This window comes from Idiotropiscis lumnitzeri, chromosome 5 (genome assembly GCF_059441095.1).
Source record: "Idiotropiscis lumnitzeri isolate Australia: NSW breed Sydney's pygmy pipehorse chromosome 5, RoL_Ilum_1.0, whole genome shotgun sequence".
Classification (NCBI taxonomy): Eukaryota; Metazoa; Chordata; class Actinopteri; order Syngnathiformes; family Syngnathidae; genus Idiotropiscis; species Idiotropiscis lumnitzeri.
The window spans coordinates 14535252-14557913 of NC_142395.1; the positions used below are offsets into that span (position 1 = coordinate 14535252).

General features: G+C 43.3%; 1 protein-coding gene across 8 annotated transcripts in view; it reads left to right on the forward strand.

Moving 5' to 3' along the window:
- Nucleotides 1–3543: 3543 nt before the first annotated feature.
- Nucleotides 3544–22662, forward strand: part of chd9 (chromodomain helicase DNA binding protein 9) — a 77118-nt gene continuing 57999 nt past the window's right edge. For 4 of the 8 annotated variants that reach the window (XM_088295325.1, XM_088295328.1, XM_088295329.1 and 1 more), the window contains exons 1-2: nucleotides 3544–3993; nucleotides 10464–12027. In XM_088295325.1, coding sequence (XP_088151451.1) covers nucleotides 10564–12027 — 1464 coding nt within the window. In that variant the 5' untranslated portion in view covers nucleotides 3544–3993; nucleotides 10464–10563. Of the gene's footprint in view, nucleotides 3994–10463; nucleotides 12028–21231; nucleotides 21302–22662 lie in introns of those variants that run through there. The other 4 variants (XM_088295331.1, XM_088295326.1, XM_088295334.1 and 1 more) reach the window with 4 other exon arrangements.

Sequence of the window (22662 nt, forward strand, 5' to 3'; positions counted from 1 at the left end):
GTTGTGGCGCTTTTACTCTTGGGTCCTATTTATTTCTGAAAACTTTGAAACAGATTGATCCACCAAAATTATGAAACGTAAATATTCTATAATATATATATATATGTATATTTTGTTTTATTTTTTTCCATCTAAAAATGATCTAATCTCGGTTGAATATTTTGTGTTTAGAGAATGATGAAATCACCAACAAATAAAACTAAACTTACAAAAGTGATGTGGTGCTTGCACAACAGTGCACCTAGTGAGTGATGTTATCATTATTTGTCTTTGGGATCCATAGTTTTCATGTTACCTGATTTTAATATAAATAATTATTTTATCGCTATTTTAATGTTGTCTTTGGTTTTATTTCTATTGGGATCAGTTGTTTCATTTATTTTTTATAATGCTTCATAATATAAAATAGAATTAAAAATTCATCAAATAGAAGTGAAAGCAGTTGTGGCGCTTTAGTTGTACCATTACATTTCCTTTGGCGACCTTTCATATTTGCCTTTGAAACTCATGGATCCAGAATTATGAAACTTCCAAACTTTTTCCTTTTTCCATACATAAAATCATCGAATCATGCAAGGGCCACTTTGGCATTCCTCAACGATATTAAACATGCTAAAACCATTCTATCAAGCAATCATACTGAGAAATTGCTACATCACAGCTTTCGTTTATTGTGAGAAGGCATATTGTGTTTTGAATTTTTTATGATTTTGGAGTGGCCCGCTACCCTGTATCCCACTGGAGTAAATCTACTTCTGCCCTCATCAGATCTTCATATTTAGGACCAGGGCCAGCTTCAAGGCAATACCAACAAAGAGAAGTATGTTGTTTGTGTTCGTGGGTTTCAGATATCCAATAATCAGGAAGCAAGCGTTGTTCAGTGTTGGGACTAATTTCTTAACTTGGGCCGATCTCTCTCAAACAGGACAGACACATTCTTCTAAATAATAACACATGTATAAAAGTGCTTTATAAAAGCAATTAGTTGTTGTAGTTGCTATATCGTCAGGTGAGTCGCATCCCTTGGTGATGGGGGTGTTGCAACCGCCCCACTTTTTCAACACTTGCACCCAGTAGCGTGAAGGACCATGTCCAAGTTATTTTGACTATATGCTGCGTACAATTAAATAAAGTGATGGCAGGCTGCAAATGGCCCGGGGGCTCTAGTTTGGACACCCTTTATTTCAGTCATCATTGTTTTGAATTTTTAATGAAATGTCTCTGTTGCACCCCTCGCCTTCACCATGAATATATTGCATTATCAATTACATTTATATTACATTTGTAACATTAGATTTCTTCTTGTTTTTATTTTTACTTTATTTTTAGTTGATATTTTCCACTGCTATAGAAGAATAAAAACAACAGCGTAAACACGTTTCTTGATTTTACCTTTCATGTTTGTCTTTGAAGCGGGTGGCTTCAGTTATAATTTACGAAAACTGTCCGTTTTTGTTGTTTGATTGTTTTTAAATGATTCTCTTACATTTTTGTCATTGTTATCAAATTCTGCGATTGGGTGGCAACCAGTTTTGGGTGAACCACATCTCAGACCGGTCACCAAGGGCTTGCCATAGGGGGGCGTGCCCGCCCACCAAGTTCCTTGTACACTCAATTTGAGTCTTGAGACGCAACTAAGTATTTTATATTTGAATTATAGTTTTTTTTTATTGTATTTTATAATTTTAGAAAGGGTTAGTATAGTCCTAGGATGTTAAACTTTACTATGGTTCCTAATTTGCCTAATTTGTATAACGTTTTTGTGTACAAAGTGAGTTCATGTGACACAGGCATGTACGGTGTCACGTGGCTCGAGGACTGGAGACGACGGAGTGTGCGGCGCAAAGTAGTCTGGAGCCAGCGTGCCCACAGTGTTGTGAGCTCGTTTAGCAGTGTGCGCTGATGACCAGTAAGTTGTGTCATTATTATTGACGTGTCTATAAGCACGCCCATAATCTATTCCACCTAAATGTTTTGTTAAAGCGTTTTGTGCAACGTTTTCCATGTACCCGGGCCGTTACAGCGTAGTTGTCGTTAAGTTGTTACGTCGTTCAGTGAGATGCCGGAAAAGGTATAAATTCAGTGTCACAATAAAAGCTGGAACAGGAAGTGCATATAAAATATTAGTAGATTAACCGTGTTTGTTTGATATGGATTGGGTGTCTTTACCTACGTAGTGTACACGTTTATTGGCCCATTTTATGTCTTTCTTTAGAAAACCAGATAAAGACATCGGTACCCAAATGCCCATAGCCCACAATAGTGTCCCAATGATGTACGAAAATAAAAGTAATTTGAATGAGGAAAACTGGAGACAAGCGAGGGAAGAAAAACATCTTTCCTATGTATCTAATTAGAATCATTTTGAGTTGGCCTCAAGTGGTGTTTGGCCAACATACTGGTTTGAAGATGGCTCATTTACCTGAATCAGCGATGGCAATTTAATGTACAACAGCTTATCATGACGCAAAGTATGTTTGTATGTTTACACTGTTGCATTGAAACTACACGTGCACGCATGCATGCAGCTATTTATAGGGTGATAATAATTGGGTCCTCCTCACCCATGCATTTTATGCACCCACTTTCAATTAATTAATTAATTTATTATTCTAATATTATTTCTAATTAGTCTAAGCCATGTAAAGATAACTGTAAAAAATCTTTAAAATATTTTTACTTCATTATTAGTTTTATTTCTAATTTTCATTATTTTGTTAAATAAGCTTACATTGCTCCAAATGCGGGGGGAACACTGGCTGACTGGTTAGCACGATGGCCTCATAGTTCAGAGGTTCAGGGTTCGATTTCGGGATCCGGCCTTCCTGTGTGGATTTTCTCCCCGTGCCTGCGTGTGTTTTATCCTGGTACTCCGGTTTCCTCCCACATTCCAAAAAACATGCCTGACTGGTTGAATGGGCCCTCTGAATTGCCCTAGGTGTGATTGTGTTCGCGGATGGTTGTTTGTCTTTGTGAGCCCTGTGATTGGTTGGCAACCAGTTCAGGTTGTGCCCTGCTAACTCACCGAAGATGACAGGGATAGGCTCCAGCACACCCGCGACCTTCGTGAGGAGAAGCGGCTCAGATCATGGTTGGATGGATGGATGGATGGCTGCTCTAAATGCATGAAGCACTCGTATGTGGATGACGGTGACTGATGGATTGGTAACGGAATGCACATTCATTCAGGAGCTGCTATCGCCACAACTCATTTTCTCTTTCGTCTAAAATGTTCCATAGTTCCTTTTACTTTTCCACGTTTGGTGACATCACAACCGACAATCGCCAGGCTCGCTCCTTATGGCCAACTTGAACACCTTTTCTAACAAAAGTTGAGAGCTGCACATTGCTGCAGGTGTAATACACAGATTTGGCCACAGGAGGTCCGTATAGTCCCGCTGTGGATGAGCTCATCTCCGGGGCGCCTGACATGTTCGCATGGGAGGACTGACTTGTAGTCCATGTGCCAAAGTAAAAGCTCTCCGGATTGGCTTCTTTGGCTTCCAACGCGGCCATCTTATGCGCGGTGTCACGACACCACAACACACGGGGACTTTGGCCCGGAGGCACGGTGATCAAATCAACCGCTCTCCAAGTGTGGGCGGCGCCGCAGAGCCTCGTTCTCTTGAACCGGGAGAACTGGTTTGGTTTTTGTTGAATTTTACTAACTTTATTATTATGATTATTTCTTTTTTAATGACACTTCTCCGGGGTGAAATTGCAGCAAACGCCCGGACGTCCAATCAGGGAGGAGGTCACTAGTATGCAAATGTGCCCTTATCGGCAGTCACGTCAGCAGCGGCGGCAGCAACACAGAAGCAGCCAGCCAGCAGCACCCGCGGAGGTGGCGGTGGCGGTGGCTGGGCTTGGGTTCGGGCTTGGCGGCGACGGAGCAGCGGCTGTGCCGAGGTCGCCCGCGGAGCAGCCAACTTTCACGGAGAACACGCACGCATGTGTCCGCGTTTGGCGTCGCTTCCACCGGCTCCGTTTCGGGTAAGCCACCGCCGCCTTCCCCGACACTCGCTTCGCTTGCTGTGCTTGTGTGGCTTCCCTTCGGAGAGGAAGCTGTCAAACGCCTCGTCTCTTCGCACTTGTTCCTCGCACTTTTCGAACAACGCGAGCCCCACTTTTGGCGCAGTTTCTCCGCCGAAGTGGGGCTAGTTGTCCGGGTCCTGAACTGACAGCGACTGGTGCCGCTCGGTAGCTCGGCAGTGGGCTTCACAGTTTGCAATTGAAACTGAAAGTCAGCCCCGGAAATAACACCCGGCGTGGTGGTTGTTATCTCGGACACCATCGACGTCGACCACCCCCCTACCTCATTACCTACCTCTGCACCCTCTTTTGCCTCGCAGTCTCCATCTCCGCCACCTTTTGGCTCGCCCTTAGTAGAAACTCACTCGCTTTAGTCTGCACCATAGTTCACGCAATTTTTTTTTACCCTTTGACGTAATTAGGCTCATTCTTGGTAGAATTTTAGTTTGAGCCACTGGTGCCTTGCGGGATGCTACCACATGATATCAGGACTTAAGTTAGAATTGACGCCATATAATATGGAAAGGAACTTTTCCTCCTTCAAGAAAAAATGGCTAAATCAAGGGGATGTGCGTATGCTCGAGTGTTTGTTAATATTATTGGCCAGCATTGTGGTGCTGCAAACAGCTGGAATTCGACATGTTGAGGTTCCCTTTGCGTGGAAGCGACATGGTGTGTGTAAAAGTTAGTTAAAAGTCTCAGGATTAGAAATGAAAGAGAATGGGAAATGATTGAAGCAAAACGTGTGAGGCTTGGCTTGTTTTGTGTCACTTCCCGCGCTCTTACCGCAATTGTCAATTTCTGACCACACTTTTGGATGATGTCAACAAGGAAACTTGTCAGTCTTTTTGGCATCGGTAGCCTCTTTCTTACAGAGTTCTGTTAATATTCTTCCAGTGTTTACACAGAACACAGCAAAGTGGGTTATTAAAAAATCTGAGAGCATTTATCTGCATCAGTTCGACACATATATCCTTTTGGTATCTTTTACACATAACTCAGCAAAGTCAGGATTTAGCTGCAATTGTGCATGCTTTTAAACAGCCACGTCTCTAAATTAGGTGATTAACGAAAGATCTGGCATTTAGCCACTGGTGCCTTTTACACGTAACCCAGTGAGGCTGGATATGGCACAGCATCCGACATGCAGGTAATTACATCAAGTCAGATACGTATGAAATACTGCATAAAATTGGCACAACTGAGCTGTGACGATAGTCATTTGCCACAGACCCGAGTCAAGTGGGATATTTGCGGTTCCACACTGTAACACAGCATCCCATAATTAGGTGATTAGATATGCGAGGCCATCCAGCCAGCCTCCAGCTACTTCATTTATGCGCATCCGAGCCGTAACAACAAATCGTAAAAAATGTTTCTACCTGTGCCTTTTAAACAGAACACAGCAAAGACGGGATATACACACACAGCACATGATTGGTTCCTGGCACAAAATCGACCAATGAGAGCACAAGTGGATTTATCCCGTGAGCTGATTGGCTGTGCATCATCGCAGCCTCACCCAACATCTCCCCATGTTGTATCTTGCCAGGTTCATCCACGTTACTAAAGGAGTCGAACTTTTGACTAACGTTCTGTTCGGAAACTCATAATGTTATTCAACTGTGCCGTTCAGTTAGTCAGAGTCAAGCCTGATAAACGGATAGTAAAGCTTTCCGAAGCTGCGAGCGGAGCGCGCTCAGCCTCCCAACAAGCACGGCTGGACAAGGATGACGTAATATCAGCTAATAAAATGTTAAAGTGTCAGCTGAAGTTTGTCTTGAAACAGCTTACCTAAAATCCAGCGTTGCATTTTAGCTAAAGGTCCTTGTTAATGTTTTTTTGCAGAGCGAAAGTTAAGCTATGTTCACTTCCGGCGACGATTACTGTATTAGTGCGTCGTACGTTCAGGTGATTAATTGTGTGACAACATTCTGAATCTTTCCCCTTTCACACAGCTTACACGAAATTGGCATATTGGAGCCATAACAGTAGATCTGACATTTAGGTTTGATATTTATTATTACGATCAGTGTGGAAAAAGAGTTACAAAATTGTTGTGGCGACTTCTTCCGTGTAATTCTGTTTCAAAAGCAACACTGAAAGGAAAAGCTGTGGAAAATGCTGGTTTCATCAACTTAGTAATGGTAGTAATTTTTAAAGCAGCAGTAAAGGGGCTTTTCATGTCCCTATTAGCTTAGCATTAGCATTTAATGATTGTGAAAATTTGGAGTGGCAAAACTTGCACGCTATTTGTTTCCTCTCTCAGGATTGTCAACATCTTAATAAGGCAAATTACCGCCCCCTACAGGGTCAAAGTGGAACAACAACTTATGACCAATCAGGTTGTATCTTTTTCCTTTTTAAAATAGAAACAGGAGAATACGTCTGCTTATATTGGCCTGTATCCGGCATAGCGTAATATCAGTCTCTCGGAGAGATAGGAGGATGGAATCGTCACTATCTGCCATCTTTGTTTGGCCTTGGCGGAGGTCTGCAAGCTACTATTTGTTTCTGTGGCTTGTGGTTGCGGGGTCAAGGGCGAGTTGGGTGGCCGCTTTGTGCGTAACAATCCGCTTTCTTGTCTTTTGCTGGTATTCTCATTCATTTGTTTTACTGTATTTGTACAGTCGGCTAAATTTAAAGTCATCAGGCCACTAAGTCTTGGACAGAAATTGTGAGCAGCTTCCTCACCACAGTGTTTCATCTATTGATCTAAAATGTTCACGACCGACCTTTGTTGCTGGTAATTTATTTAGCACAATGTGTATGAATATATTTTTTTATACTTTACATGAGGCGGTTTGATAGAAGAGGACATGTTATGCAGAGTTGACTTTTACTGCTTGTATGCAAAGTCGGGTCTCCGGACTCCTGTCCCACCCATTCCGGGTGAAATGAAACAAACAAATATATACAAACAAATATTTTCTTTTGTGAGCTTCTTATATCTGAAAATGTTTTAGTGAGCAAGTGGAATTCTGATGTAAAAGTAGGGCTAATTAACATAATACAGCCCCCACATCAAGTTTCTCCGACCGCGGCTTGACAGACTTACAAGGATTTACATTTAGTCCTGAACTGTGCTTGAGCCACTCCCCGCACGACTGTTTATATCATTGCCCATCAAACACCGCCTTTTTTCAGACATGTTGTCCTCTTCGCGCTCTTCTATCCATCCAGCCATTATGTCCATAGAGGAGATGTGAAAATGAGCAAAGTTAATTTAGTTCTTGAGAAATAGCTTTATTTTTCACCCGTTTTTCCTGTCTCTTCCGTTTCTTGTCCCGCACACTGATTTGCTAGCTAACAGCCAATCACAGTGCTCATTTAACCCGACAGCCCGACCCGTTTCTTCATGCCATATCGGCCGAACACCCCCCCAGATGCTCCAACAGCGGTTCTGACTTTGTGATGTTGATACCCTTCCCCGGTTTGCTGGCAGCAATCTTTAGGTTGCATCACCTGACTTCTGTAAAGTTGAATCAGGTGACTAATTTTCGAATGGCACCGAATTAAGCAACCAAAATTGGTGCTGTTATTTGAAGGTGATGTATAAGGACTTGAACCATAGTGGGACTGAGTTTTAGTGCCCAACCATACCGACGACTAGTCAAGGGTGTACCACTCTTCTCACCAAGAGCCAGTTGGGATAGGCTCCAGCTCAGCTGCAAACTCAGCATGGACAAGCGCTACAGAAAATGGATGGATCGATAGATGGATGAATGAATGATTATCCGTGGTGTAGCTTAGGTTTTTGCACCTAATACTTTATTGGCACATAATGTAAACTGAAAAGACATCCATCTGAATTTCTTTTGAAATTCTTAAAACCACCTGAATTCAAATATTTTAATGTTCCTGAAACCATCTACTAGAGTTTGCCAAATAGCATGTCGGCACAAGGACGGAACATTTGCTGGCCTCTGTCATCTTCCGCTGGTCTGTGGTCGCCAAGCACACGCCCTCAGAGGACCTCGTCTGCCTGTGTTCCTGGGCTGTTGAAATTCTATCAGCTGTCAACGCCTCTCTGTGCGTCCTACCCTGCAGCTCTGTTGGCTGTCGAGTTTAGAAAAGGTTGTGGTGGTGGTGGTGGTGGTGGGGGATGAGAGGAGGGGAGTGCTGTGGTGAGGGGAGATTGGGAGGAGGGAGGGTGCATACAAGGGGTTGCACGAAGAGGCACCTGCTGCCGGTGGCTGGCAGTTGGCTAGCGCCAGCTGCTTTTGCTGCACACATGAAAAGCCCGCTGATAGATAATTGACAGCGCAGAGTTCCTGACCTTGCTATTACGTGGTTTTAGAGCGCTTCTTTGCAACACCGCGCGGAGAGCCATTATGGAAATCTACTAGTCAACCAGCGTGTTTCACTGAAGGACTGGATGATAAAAATAGATGCTGTGAAGAGGGGAAGTCACTTGATGATTTCTAAATTCATTGTTTTTTGTTTTGAATCGTGTCAGTTTAAGACAAATTTTTTTCGGAAGGACAGAATTTGCAAAAATATTCATTGAATTGCCATCGTATCAACATGTAAATGGGAACAGACTACAAATGGGCATTTAAGTGTATTTTCTGCAACGGTAGAATGTCTCAGGAAGCTTGGTGTACTCGTGGTTGGCATGTCTGACTCTTCCTGTGTCAATTTTTATGTTCTCCCCGTGGTAATGTGGGGTTTCTCTGAGTATTCTGACTTTGTCTCCCAAAAATCTGCATGTCAGATTCATCATAGACTCTAAAATTGTCTATAGTTGGGAACAGCTGTTTCTCGAAACTGACAGTGTTGCCTTCTGATTGACTGGCTACCACTCCAAGGTGTACCCCATCTCTTATCCGATGTCAGCAAGAAGTGGGATCGTTTAACTTTCAATAGCTCTTGTTGCGTTGTTGTTCATTAGACGTCATACTTAAGACATATATAGCACTGTCTCTGATGGTTGCTTCAAGACACTATTAGTCAACAACTAATTCCACACAATCAACGGACCGATTGAAACAAAATGTCAATATGAATCAAAAAGTAATATGTTAAGCAGTAAAATGACTTGGGGCATTTTTTTTGTTGCAGCTATCTTGTATTTTGGTATTCGGAATTTCTACTGAAAATTTAAATCGGGTAATCTGGTTGGTTAAACATACAGAAGATATAATGAACGGCCAATTGGTTTTCATTTCTTGATAACATTCATACTTAAATTTAAATTGCAAAGCAGGACACTATTTTCCTCTCTAGAAACATATGAGTATTTAGATGCATCTCTCCCTATAAATTTTGGTCTATGAGACGAAATTGCGTTTTTTTGCTGGTTAAAATAATGCATTCAAGTAAGCCTGGTTTGTTAAAAAGTGATCAGTAAGAACGGCAACTGTGTTAGCCTGTCAGCATCAAAGTGTGCAGAGTCATTTAGCGCTATTAACTTGAGTGCTGCTAAGCTAGCGCTGCTAAACTACACACTAGCATCAGACACTGTACAGTACAGTGACGACTTGTTGAATCTGTAGAAACACTTTCTGTTCTACAATTCAGCTGTTACGCCGCAACACGCTGCCGGGAATAATATAAAAATAAAACAGGAGCAAAGCATTGGTCATATATTATATATATTACTTTGGCAACGTAAGATTTATTTTGAAATTGGCAATGTTGTTGCTGCGGTTAGCTTGACTTCTTCTTCCTAACAGTATACTACTACACCAGAGGTCTTCAAGCCTGTTCCTTGAGGTCTGCAGTCCTGCCCGTTTGCTATTTCTCATTGCAGCAACACATAATACAACAGGGAGAGATTTTAAATGGGCATCTCAGCGGACCTCGAGGAACAGGTTTGAAGACTGCCTGGCATACACACGTAAATAAGCAAATCTTCAAATATATATATATATATGTGTATATATATATATGTGTATATATATATATATATATATATATATATATATATATATATACTACAATGCTAACTTTGGCAAAGACTAACGCAAATAATATTTCATATGAATGATAAGCCAGGAAAAAAAACTCGCTGGTACTGCTAAGGAAGGATTCAAGAAATGGTAGTATGGTGCGGTAGTGGTGAGCACTTCTGCCTCATAGTCAGAAGATCCACGTTTGTACCTATGCTTGTCTGTGTTTTCTTCAGAAAGAAATTCTCCCGCATCCCAATGACAGACTCTTGGGTTAACGATACACTAAACTGCTCATAGGTGTGAATTTATGTGTGTATGATGATTTGTCTCTGTGTGTCCTATGATTGAGTGTTGACTAGTAATATACAGGGCGTCTGCCTCCTCTCGCATTAAATCAACTTGGGCTTCTGTTACCCGCAAACCCAATGGGGAAATGGACTGATGGATGAATGGAAAAGCCTGAATCACTCCTTTTTGTGAAATTTTCGTTTTTTGTTTGATCTAAAATTTGTTTTATTTCCTCTGTTTTTACAGACTCATAATGTGATGCCATAGCTCTTCCATCACTGGTTCATAGCAACCAACGTGGATCCACTGAACTTCAAAAGGTTCTGTTACCCGTCAGAGCTCCGACATGGATTTTTTTGATGACCCCAACCTCTTTGGCGGAGGTCTAGAAGGAGTGGATGTCGACGGCTTCCCGTCAGCTCCTTCGTTTGTGGATGAGCTCAATCTTGGCGCAGACTTTGAGCCCATCCAAGTGGAGACTCTCGCTCCAGGGAAAAACCAAGATATGATGCTGCCGGTGTCTTCCACGTCCACTCAGCAATCCATGCCCTCTTACAGTCAGCCGATGGGGCACTACGTTGGAATCAAGGCACAGAATCCTGTCGGGCAGCCATTTTCCAGTACCGGGGGTACAGGTGGTGTGGCGGCAGAGCAACGGGTTCAGTACCACAATGGCCCTTTGAGCCAAGTACCTCAATCCAATGGGTTGTTCTTCAACAGTGGCAGCCCAATGTGGGGGAATCAGGACCAGAATGGGAACATGTACCATCCTTTGTCCCAGCAGCAGCAATTGTATAACCAGCAAATACATGTCGGACAGCAGCAAACGCATCATCTGCAGCAGCACAGAATGCGTCAGCAGCAGCAGCAAAGGCAAAATCAGCCACAACAGCTGTTCAACCAGGGCCAGCATCAACAAATGAACATGCAGGCCATGCCTTTGGTGCAACGGCACCATCACGGCTTCCCCTTTCATCAGGGGGGCCAGCCTCGGAGCCAGCCGCACGTCCACCAGAGTCCACAGCAGGCCCAGCACCAGCTAACTACGGTGGGAACAAGGTTTCATTCAGCGGTTGTTCCAAGTCAAAATAACCCACTGCCGGTATCTTGCTTGCAGCAGCAACAGAAGCGCAGCTTCCCTTGCAGATTAGGAATGGCTGAAAATAACCCACCCATGGATTCGTCATCTTTGGTTCACTCACTGCCCACTTATTCTGTGAGTTCTGTCACCACTTACCAATCGGCTCAGTACCCTTCCTACCCTGGAGAGTCAGAAATGGGCTGTCTGAGTCGGCCTTCTTTGTCCTCTGTCTCGGCGGCGGCTCAGCCCGCCGCCGCTGCCACCCCCCTCGCGGCAGCTCTGCCCGATCTCCCAGGGGCAGCATGTCAGTTTCCATCCGCATCAGTTATGGGTCAGCAGACCTCAGTTAACCAGGCAGAGGAATGTCATTTTCAGGGTATACGCTGTCGCGGCGAAACGCAGGGAAACAACAAATTGACCGAGATGTTCGGGGAATCGATGAGCTGCTACCCGAGCGTGGCCCACCAGTTGCCCTCTGAGCAGCCTCAGCGCTGCGGGGCCATCAACGCAAACGGATACCCATCCTTAGGGGACAGTCTCTTGGCATCGGAGGCTCAGGATGGAGATTTGGCAGGGTTGGAGCCCCCCGACCTCTTGCCTGATTTTCTGCCCCAGCTGGAGGCCGCGCTCAGCCAACCAGATCAATCTAACGGTTCCTGGGCGGATTCCAACCAGGCGTGGGGGCACGAGCACGGGACACAAACACCTGTTGGACAAAAAGAAGAAGAGGTAATAATTTTTTTTTCTCACCTAGATGTGCATTTGGAAAGTTTTTTTATCGCATTATTTCTTAGGTTATTATTTTATAGACTCCAAATTGATACAAATGCACCAATTGTTGATTTGATTGTATGCAACAACCCGTGATTGGGAGATGATTTGGTCCACAGTTTAGCTCCAGGTATAGGCAACGTCGGTTCTCGAGGGCAACATTCAAATGCTCAAGTTCGTTAATAAGCTTCTTCTGAGCCTGCTGATGAGCTGATCATTTCAATCAGGTGTGTTGGAGGATGGGAAACATGCGGGATAGTGGCCCTCGAGGACCGAAAACAGTCCCTTGGGATTGGCTCTATCTCCCACTCGACACTGAACAGGACCAGCAGAGTAGAAACGGGATGGATTTGCATTAATCCATCCATCTAGGCCCTGTGCTGCTTGTCCTCATTAGTGTTGTGAGTGAGCTGCAGCCTTTCCCAGCTGTCTTTTGGTGAGTGGTGGACGGGCTGAACTATTCAACGAAATCAAATCAACACTCGATATATTAGAATGAAATTTGAGTGTGAATCGGTACGATGAGTACCAGTATGATTATTCGTCGACAGAGTTTGCCATTGGCCTTCATACTCATTGAACATGGCTGATAAGCCGATTTTTCACATACCATCTCCAGTCATGGTTTTATGAAATAGAATGCACATGTGCCAAACTTGCCCAACACACTCATGATACAGGCAGAGACAAATGTCTGTTATCAAAGTAAATAGCAACAGCAAACTTGATTTCCTAGATAATTGCTTTTTTCTGTATCCATGCTACATCCTGTTTCTGATTCACAAGCTAATAGCCAATCAGAGTGATCAATGGTCACTTATGGTCATTTTGCATATATCTGGTGAAAACTGCTCACTGATCAGAAGCTCAATCATTCAAATCATATCTAAGAAACAAAGACTCAAAAGAATCTACAATAATCAACTGATTCATCACATGTCAGACAGATAAGTTATTATTGAAAAGCGATTGCTGAATAATATGTTAACAGAAATGATAGGCGTACGATACATTATTTGGAAGCATTTACATTTTTTATTACAGGACTGTACTCCTGAAGTGCAGTTTTGATAATGGAGGGTGGATGGGCTGTTCCATTGATCACATAGTCGGTGAAAAGAAATTCTGCAAAAAAGTATCGTATCCCAACTGGATCTTCCTCTTCTTTTATTTTCCATGCTAACTATATTTTTTCACGTCCATACTGTTTGCTCTTTTGTGTCAAAGAAGCTGCTCTGAAATTGTCATTAAACAACAACTAAGATTTTCCATAGGGTCGTCGTATTATGACGGTCTCAACATTTTAACATTTCCAACTACTTACAAGATCAAAATCGATTTCACGGGGCAGAATTCGAGCCGAGTTACCGCAGGGCTCGAGACTGCGACTAAACGGGTCGCGTTTGATGGTCACCCTCTTCTTCAGTCTTCTATAGTTTACACAATGTGCATACGCCGGCCACTTACGAATGGCATGCAGAACACAGATGTGTTCGCTTTTCCATTCATAAAACATTTCAGGACATTTATATGCGTCTCACCCATGTGCAATGGTCGACACGTCTCCGTCAACATGCTCCACGCATATGCATTTTTAATTCAAATAGCGACCCCCGCGAAAGCAAAAAAACAAACGGCTCATGTGTTTGTTGTAACAATGTATGAAAATACCGGCAGATCTCCGCATGCAAGCACTTCTCGAAGCAGGAGTCCATCATTTGTGTTGGTCGCTCTGGCGCATGCGTGGTCAGTGTGCTAAGTGGTCTCAAGGCCGGTGATAAAATCACCTCTGGCCCTTACATATCATTTATGATCGATAGAGACCATGACGTCTCCACCAAAGTGTGAGATGTGCTGACGCCATTGAGAATGGAAGACCGTCTTGATTGGCAATGAAGTTAAACATGCCTATGCTAAATCAATCAATAAGTAATATTCGTTGATAATTTCTAAATACATAGTGTGTGAAAATTAAAGCATTTTTGCTGCCGTTAAGTAAATGAAAGGTAAATTTCTCAACTGTAAGCAAACTTCCTATTCACGGTAAAATGTTTTGCGAATACTTTAACTCTCGTTTCTGTGAATCTTCATTCAAAACTACGATGCAGAATTTAAGACAACAATGAATCGGCATGCACGGTCTTGCCATGTGCATGCACACCAGAAAGTGTGAGGTTGTGAGTTTTTGAGCGATGATTGACTTTGGATGTCCTACACCGCGGCTGCTCCACGAACATTGCAAGAACAATTAATGAAACTTCGGCAATGCTATTACTTCGCGGTAGCATGTTTCTATCACTTGCAAATACTCATTTGCGGCGCTGCTCGAGGATCATCAATGTCAACAACAGTATAGAGTGCTCTGTTACATATGACATTACAGTATTCACAACCACTGCAAAAGGAGCCCCCTCTATCAGTGCTAAGATGGCCTCCGAGAAGATAAATGTCATGAAATGGCATTCTCTACACTTTGTTAACATTAAAAGAACATTTCTGTTCTTCCCGGGGTGTAATGGACGCCAATCTGACCAGTCATGTAATGTTTAACTAGCTTTGCCCAGATAAAACACTCTGATGGCTCGTGAAAATTTGTCTTGTTTGGGCGGGAAAGCCTGCAGAAAATGATGATTAAGACGACCATCCGACCAGCCAGGCTTGTCTATCTTCCTCGTACACCGACAGCAGGTCAGGCCTGATTAGGCTAAGAGTGGAGTGTCTTCGGGACTTAGCTGTAAGCATACTTAGGGCTATATCAAGATGTGGGTCAGGGCAAGCCAGGAGCACACTGGAGTGGAGTGTGGGGGGAGGTTGCACGCTGTTGTGGTAGCTGCCACACTGGCCGCGAGTGCAGACGCACGCATGAGCGAGGCAAGGCTGAGGGAGGAAGCGGGTGGAGTGTGTGGGGAGGGGGAGTGTGGCTGAAGGAGAGCACTCCAGGGAGGGGGTTGTGGGGATGAGAAGAGCAGTAGCTCATGGAAAAAAGACGGACAGCTTAGGGAAGAAAGGGAGGGAATGAGACAGCAAGGAAGAGCATGAGTGGGAGAAAATAAATGAGCGGTAGGTGGGGGAGAGATGCTGGGTGATTGCCTGAGCTGGCTGTAACAGGCTTCAGGCAGATCCCGGATCTTTACTTGGCGAGTTACCTAGCAGCATCCACGGAGACTCTGGGCAGTGACACATGTCGGCAGACAAAACCAGCCCAAGTCTACGCACACTCATGCGAGTTTTGACACAGTGATGTGGTCTTTTTAGTTTAGATAAAAATAAAATAAATACAATTATTTCAAAATGCATAAAACCTTGCAAAAGTCTTTGACCTTATATACAACACCTGCATGTTTTTCCCCAAGAATGCAGGCTTGTTGCATTTAACTGGGTGGACTTACAGAATGTGGAGGTTCACAACTGTGCACAAGGAACAATTTTGGGCAGCGCTGTAAGATGATGAATTACCATTGCTGTGCATTTCACACTTGAAGTCCTACTTGGCCTGACTTGAATAAATACCCTTCATATTACCATCATTTATGACACCAAGGCTGGAGAAATAACATACACACACCTCGGCACTAGTGGGTGTTGGACGACTTCGGCTCACGAGAGCTAGCTTCCCTTGAAAGGTCTGTCTTGAAAATGGTCTTGCAAGTATATCTGCAATCAAATCCACACTTATCCTTCCTTTGGCCATTTTAGTTTAAAAAAGCAAGGATATATTTTACATTTTCAAACAGTCGCCGGGTAAGAATGTCCTGTGTGGATTTATTGATTCCGCATCGCACTGCCCTATCACAAGTGATTATCGAATCACAAGACGCTTTCGCATGTTCAACGTGAGGCCTGCGATAAGGCCTTACGGTCACCAACTCGTGATCTGATTGGCTATCGCAACTGTTTATCAACTCTAAGAGCTCGTTCACTCACACAGCAGACGCCAGCACTGTTGACTCTGAAGGCCTCGAGCGAATCGTACGGGCCACTGGTACTATGAAATCTGCCTGGCAACACAAGCTTGCTGAATTCTGATTGGATAAAAACTCTCATCTAAATATACATGTTCATGATTTCTTGATTTTATTTTTTTTGATTATGTCAGGCCAACAGAGAAGGCCTTGAAGGACTTTTCCTCACACCACTCTGAATTACGGTAGTTAATTATCGCTTTACTACTGTGTTAAGCATATAGGATAGGGATATTTTACAATGCATTCCATTTTCGTACAAATTCGGGTTACACTGCTACCACAGGAACAGAACTGCGGAAGATCAACTGTAGCGTCCCAAGGCTGTTTTCTCTTGTACGAATCAGTTGATGAGTAAACATCTTAAAAATGAACCAGGGGCGGGGTTATGTTAACTCGAGGAAAAAAATTAAAAATCCAATTGTATCAAAATGTGTCATATTTGTTTTTCATGCAACTAATTGCAATAATTAGAAATGTGCTCCTGCTCATTAGTGACAGAGTATGGCACACTTTAAATTTTGTATTTCTTTCCCAGGAATAGATTCTGAGTTTGGAATCAGGCTTCATCTGAATATGGATAATCCTCAGATATGAAAAAAAATATCTGCCAGTGTTACTACAAAGGGATCAGACATAAAGTGGGCCTTGCATCTTCTGAATATGGCCATTAATGACGTAGCACAAGTCAACCCAACACATTGACTAGAGTGAATGCATGAATGATTAAAAACGGGGTTCTCGGTTTTCAACAGCGATGTGACCAAATCTGAACGCCAGAGGCCGAGCGCTGACACAAGCACACTAACACAGTAGTCGTCGTAATAGACCAGAAATATTTGTATGAAAAATCATTTTTAACCCAATCAAATGAAAAACGCTAAGTACCGTGGTGAATGTGCCTTCTTGTACCACGTGACTTTGTTTTCTAACTTGGCTGCATCTCCGACGCCGTTGCCCGCCGTTCGTAACATTGACATGTCGTATGTTGGGTCTGACCCATCGTAATGCTCGTCCAAAGCTGTCGATGAAATTATAACATTTATAAAACAAACCCACCACCACCCTTGCCCCCCCCCCACCATGGCTCTGTTTATTCAAAAACTCAAAGTCCAAGCAAACCAAAATGCGTCACAACCAACAACATGAGATCTAATTTGTTTTGGAGCCTATTGAGACATTCAACTGGTGAATTTGGTGCACGCACACTTTCGATTCGTGTGTTTGTGCCTGAGCTAACGTAATTCACCAAAGTGCAAAAGAGAACGCACTGACACCGGCCTTGTTCACACTTTGTGGGTCTTCGCCTGGCCATGTGTTGCAGGACTCTACTACCCCCCTAATTGTAAACAAACACAATAGGGGGTGCAATAGGCGTACCTTGACCGCAAAATGCCCTTTACAGTAACTCAAATGCACTTAAATGAAGCAGAACAATCAAACGGAAGGAAAAATATGTCAAAAGTGACCAAATTATGTTGTATCATTAAGCGTTTTTGTATCCAGTTGCTCAGCAGATGACAAAATCGACAATATGAGCTCTTTTGATGTTCCGCATATTTATGGTTGGAAAGACATGATTTATTTTTGTCCATGTTTCTATGTGTCTTTGACATGATTTGATTAAAATAAATAATAATTAAGGCAACTTGTTTCCTGTCTTGCTGAAATCAAGGGATGCTTGATTATGGAAAAAATAGTATCCCCATTATTTTGGAAAGAATTCAAATCACAATTATTCTTATACTCATTGATTTATTTATTTTTGCGCAAAAGAAGAAAATGTTTAAAAAAAATTCGGACAAATCAAATTCTGGGTCTGGCTTTCATGACTATGACGACCAGGGGCTGGGTCTGAGCTTTGCAAGTGCAACATTTGCTTGTTTACTTTCAAAACTCACCTTGTAGCAATCGTGAGTAATGTTTTGCACACTGTTGTCGCAAAACTTATGATCGGAGTACTTCATTCTGGTCATCAGGCAGCACCCTTTGTTTTGGTCGCTGCCATAGCTTCCCTTTTCTTTTGTCAATCATCTCAACCTATAGTGCTCCTTTTTGGGGGGTTAAAATATGAACAAATCGGTGCTAACCAAACTGCAGCGTAAGTAAACTGCAGGCAATTTTTTGGTGGAATCCCAGAAATTGTGTGTTTGTCATTGTACCGTGATTACTTTGTCAAGTCGTGACCTTTAGAAATTTAGAAAGTAAAAATTAGTTTTCATTCAATACCAATCATTGGAAAATTACTTGATTGGATCAGGACAACTCCACATATTTCATCCTATTTCACTTTTCTGCATAGCTCTTTAGTCCAGCGGATTGTCTATCGATAATGATAGGAACAGATGGGCAAGTCAAAGGTCCTCTTCCAACATGGCTGATGAGAAGACGAGATGGCAAAAACACAATTTGCCATTTATTGACCGCAAGCTCGAAATGCCATTTGCCGTGACGGAATAGCTGTTCAACTAACTATAACTTTTCAACTATACCAAACGCATCACCAGATTATTGGCGTCACTTGAAAGTGACTCTGGAGCTTCCCCCGATCTAGGTTCTAATGACTTGGGCAGATCATCTGTGTTGGGGTGGTTGGTATGTATATTAGTCTCACTTATATAAAACGATGAGAAGTGAGTGACGAGTTGCTTGCTCACGTACATTTTCTTTCTTATTTTCTTCCATTTTAGCTACTGTTTGTTCAGCCAGGATGTATCTCTGAGTCGATTGTAATCTTTGCAGTCTTCGCTGCGTGTCCAAGTGCCACCTCTTTTCAACCACAACTGTCTAACGCTCGCGTCTTTGTCCTTTATCGAGACCGTTTTGACTGGACCCTTTGTCCGGCCCCCGTGTTGACGCTCGGCGGCTGACTGTGCTAAACATGTGCACTGATTTGTGAAGAGCCTGCTGATGGTGGCGTGTTTGCTGAGCAGGCGAGCCATCGGGGGGTTAGCGGCCCATTCTCCACTCCCCCGCAGTGAATCTGCCTAATTAGGATTGATCACCAAATGCTGCAACAGTCAGCTCGCAGGTGTGACGAGCCCCTCGGATTCAAGACCGTCATTGTCTTGGGGGCCTGTACTAAAAGGGTCAGTTAAAAAAAAAATTTTCGCCTCACTTGGACGAATAGAAAGATGTGGACATTTCTTTCAACATGCTTATGAGCATTTTGAGATGAAATCGATTTGAAATAGGAGTCCTTGAATAATTCAGGTACCTATTTTTTTTTCTGCCTCAAGTACCCGCTTTTCTACGTGTACACTGTCTGTCCGGAAGAAGTCAAACAAGCTAACCGAAGCAACAATTGTTCATGCTATACATGACAGTAACATGCTGCCAATGTGCTGAGAAAGTCAACTTCAAAATAAACCTTAACTTACCAAATATTATATGGACAACAATTCCTTGTTGCACTTTTATTTTGAAATTGTTCCTGGCAGTGTGTCGCGGCAAAACGAAGAGTCCAGACTGTGTTTGGGGGATTCATATTAATATAGATATTTTTTATTTTTATCTAAATACACAATTATTTGTTAGGATTTTCTGTCGGGTATCTGATTTTATAAAAATATTTGATAGCCGCAGCCCAAATTTGAAATAATTTGCTCCACAGATCCACATTTTTTAATCCTTTTAATAAATCTAGCATTTGTTTCGTAGCATCTTTCCACTGGTATTTCCTATATTAGTGAATATAAATATTAACTGGCCAAATCAAACACTAACCTAATGACAAATGATCAGGGGTAATAAACCTCGTGCATGAAATGGAAAAAAAAAAAATTAAATCAATCTCACATGCAAGTGACAAGCATACAGCTTGTAGCCAGTCGGAATCATTTTCATTGAAGACTGTCATTGACTGTCATGTTTTTTACGCATTTAGTCGGGGTTCCAAGTATGATGAGACGATACCATATGAGTCACGTAAACCAATGCTGCTTGCTCAGATTATTCATCGTCACAATATTGTAGTGTTTGAATTTACAGGCAAGAAATGATAAACATAAGCACACATGCTTATGCATACCATGTTGCTGTACTTTAGTTCTCCACGCTGCAGTATTCCGACTTTTTTTTTTTTTATATCACCTTAGACCTTCCCGCGTCAGTGGCCTATTGGGTAGCAGGTTTTCTCAATTTCATCGTATTTATTGCAACAGATTTCACTTCAGACAATTGGACTTTCAGTTCTTTCAGTCTTTGAAAGTTCCTCACCAGGTCTGCTTAGGCCGTTCCCCCTTTTCACATTACCTAGAAAGGGGGGAAAAAAAGTATTTCTATTGTTTATGAGGCAGCTGATGATCATTATCTACTTTCGTTCTTTTTTTTTTTTTTGTAATTTTGTGATATGGATACTGATATGTGTCAATAACTTCGGCAGATTACTCTAAATTTCTATATAACTGACTTTTCATGACCTATTGTTTTGGCGATTTAGCTTTCAAATGATTTTTGATTAGTCAAACCCAGCAATAAATTTTGGCAAAGTTTACCAATGAATAGAAAATTAAACGTTCTAAAAATATCTAAACAACCCCCTTAAATTGAGTTTTAACAAATGTTTGAGGAAGTTGCGCAAAGGGGATACACTACAACTAAAGTATTGATCTTTTTACAATCTAATCAATCAATATCATTATGAACTTATCGACATCTAGATCGAGCTCCGTGCAGGTGCTCCACATCTGGGTAACCGGGTGCCGCCACGCGTCCTCCCCCACATTGCCTTGCCCGTGGGTGACTGAGGCCAAGCGTGCGCGCTCCTGTCTGCGTCACGCTAGCTTCGCCGCCTGCTGACCTCACAGAGGTTTATATAACTCAGAGGCAACCAACGATCAGAGCGGACGAGCTCTGGTGGGTGAGGGGGGGACCGCGAACGGCCCTGAAAGGCGACACCCATCGTCGGCTTAATACAACGCGACGTGCAGATTTTACACGCAGCTGCCGTGCAGCCCTGTGGAAACCTGCTGCTTCTGTCGGAACCCCCACCTCTCAAACCCACTTGCTAAACCTTCCCCTCCCTCGCCGTGTCAAGTTGTCTGCCTGTTTGCACTCCGCCCATCGGCTCCTCTGATGGGAGGCCCGACAGATAAGAAAGGGCGGGCGGCGGGGGGGAGGGGGATAAGCGAGGGTCAGCAGTAAACAGGATGTTAGGCGGCTGAGGCGGAAGAGGCGTGGCTATTGGGGAGAAAGGAGGGGGAGGAGGGAGGCTGTACTTGACAGAGTGTGTATGGAGCATGTGGGAAGCCTCAACTACTGCACCGTAGGTCTGAATTTCAACTTTTCTCCTTTCGTCTTGTCTGTTCTTTTGCTGTTGCGTTCATTGTGTGTGATGTAAAGGCCAGTGAGGGTTTATTTTTTGGACTGAAGTTGAGGGAGCCCGGCACCTATATGGAATACTGTGTCTGTGGCTGGAATGCAAGCATCGTGACGAGAGGCAATGTTCTTGAACTTGGTTTGACCTGCCATTTGGCGGCGGGAGAATACCACAGTCGCCCTCTCTCTCTCTCTCTCTCTCTCTCTTTCTCTCTGGAATCTAAACATGAATTTGAGGAAAACCCCTTGGCCATAATGCAAAGTTTATTCTAGGAAAAGGTGGCTAGTGACTGCTGACGGTGAATAGCTGCCCGTTGTCCTTGTGTTTAGTGCGAACCCTTTGTACTGTCAGGGACTATGTCACACATGTCCCACCGCTCATATGTTCCCCGCTCTAAATTTACACTACAGGAGTTCCTCGGTTCTCAAAGTAATTCAGTTCTTAAAGGGGAAGTCAAGTCCAAACTTTTCTTGACTCAACACTGCATTGTGATTAATATAACATTGGTGGAAAATGTGTTATGCCATTAAAGCAACTTGTTTTTAATAGATAGATCTCAATAGATCTCTCCATTTGGCCACTTGCTGTCGACTAAAAATTACATCACAGTTGCTCAGGACTCAGGTAACGGCCAATCATGGCCCATCTGTTTTCTGAAGCTGAGTGGTGATTGGTCGCACTTTCCAACACGTTAAGCCTGTCTTGCGTACGCCGACCTCCTCGCTCACCCACAGCGCCAGTGGCCTTGACTCTGGGCGGGTCCGATATTGCTGTAGGAGCGGTGGTAGAACAGCAGGTGGCAAATGTGTGACAGCCCCTTGCGTTTTTCAGGCTTAAGCTGCGGTATAACAAACGGACATTTTTGACAGAGAGTTGTTGGCACTCGATCTGGTGACATGCGATTTTCTTTTCCTACTAGAGGGATGCCGTTTAACAGGTTATGTGGGTCACAGGGCGCTTACTTTTGCTATTGCTATGGATTTTCTGCATGGTCGCTAACCAGCCCAATGATCCTGACATCCACACCTTCAATGAATCGGGTACAGCTCTTAAACTTAAGGAGGTGGTGACGCAAGCTCACCATCCAACCCCGGCCTGTGGTTCCAGTAAAATGATGCAGCCGGGTTTTTGATTCATTCCACTCCCTCTCGCACCCTGGCGTTCGTGTGTTGGTCAAGCTAGTTAGTGCCAAGTTTGTTTGGTCTGGACTACGGAAAGATGTCAAGGAGCTGGCGGTTCCATGTGTGGCACGTCAACGTAACATAGTCCCCCGGCACACCAAATCCTACCTCGAACTTTTTTCTGATTTTT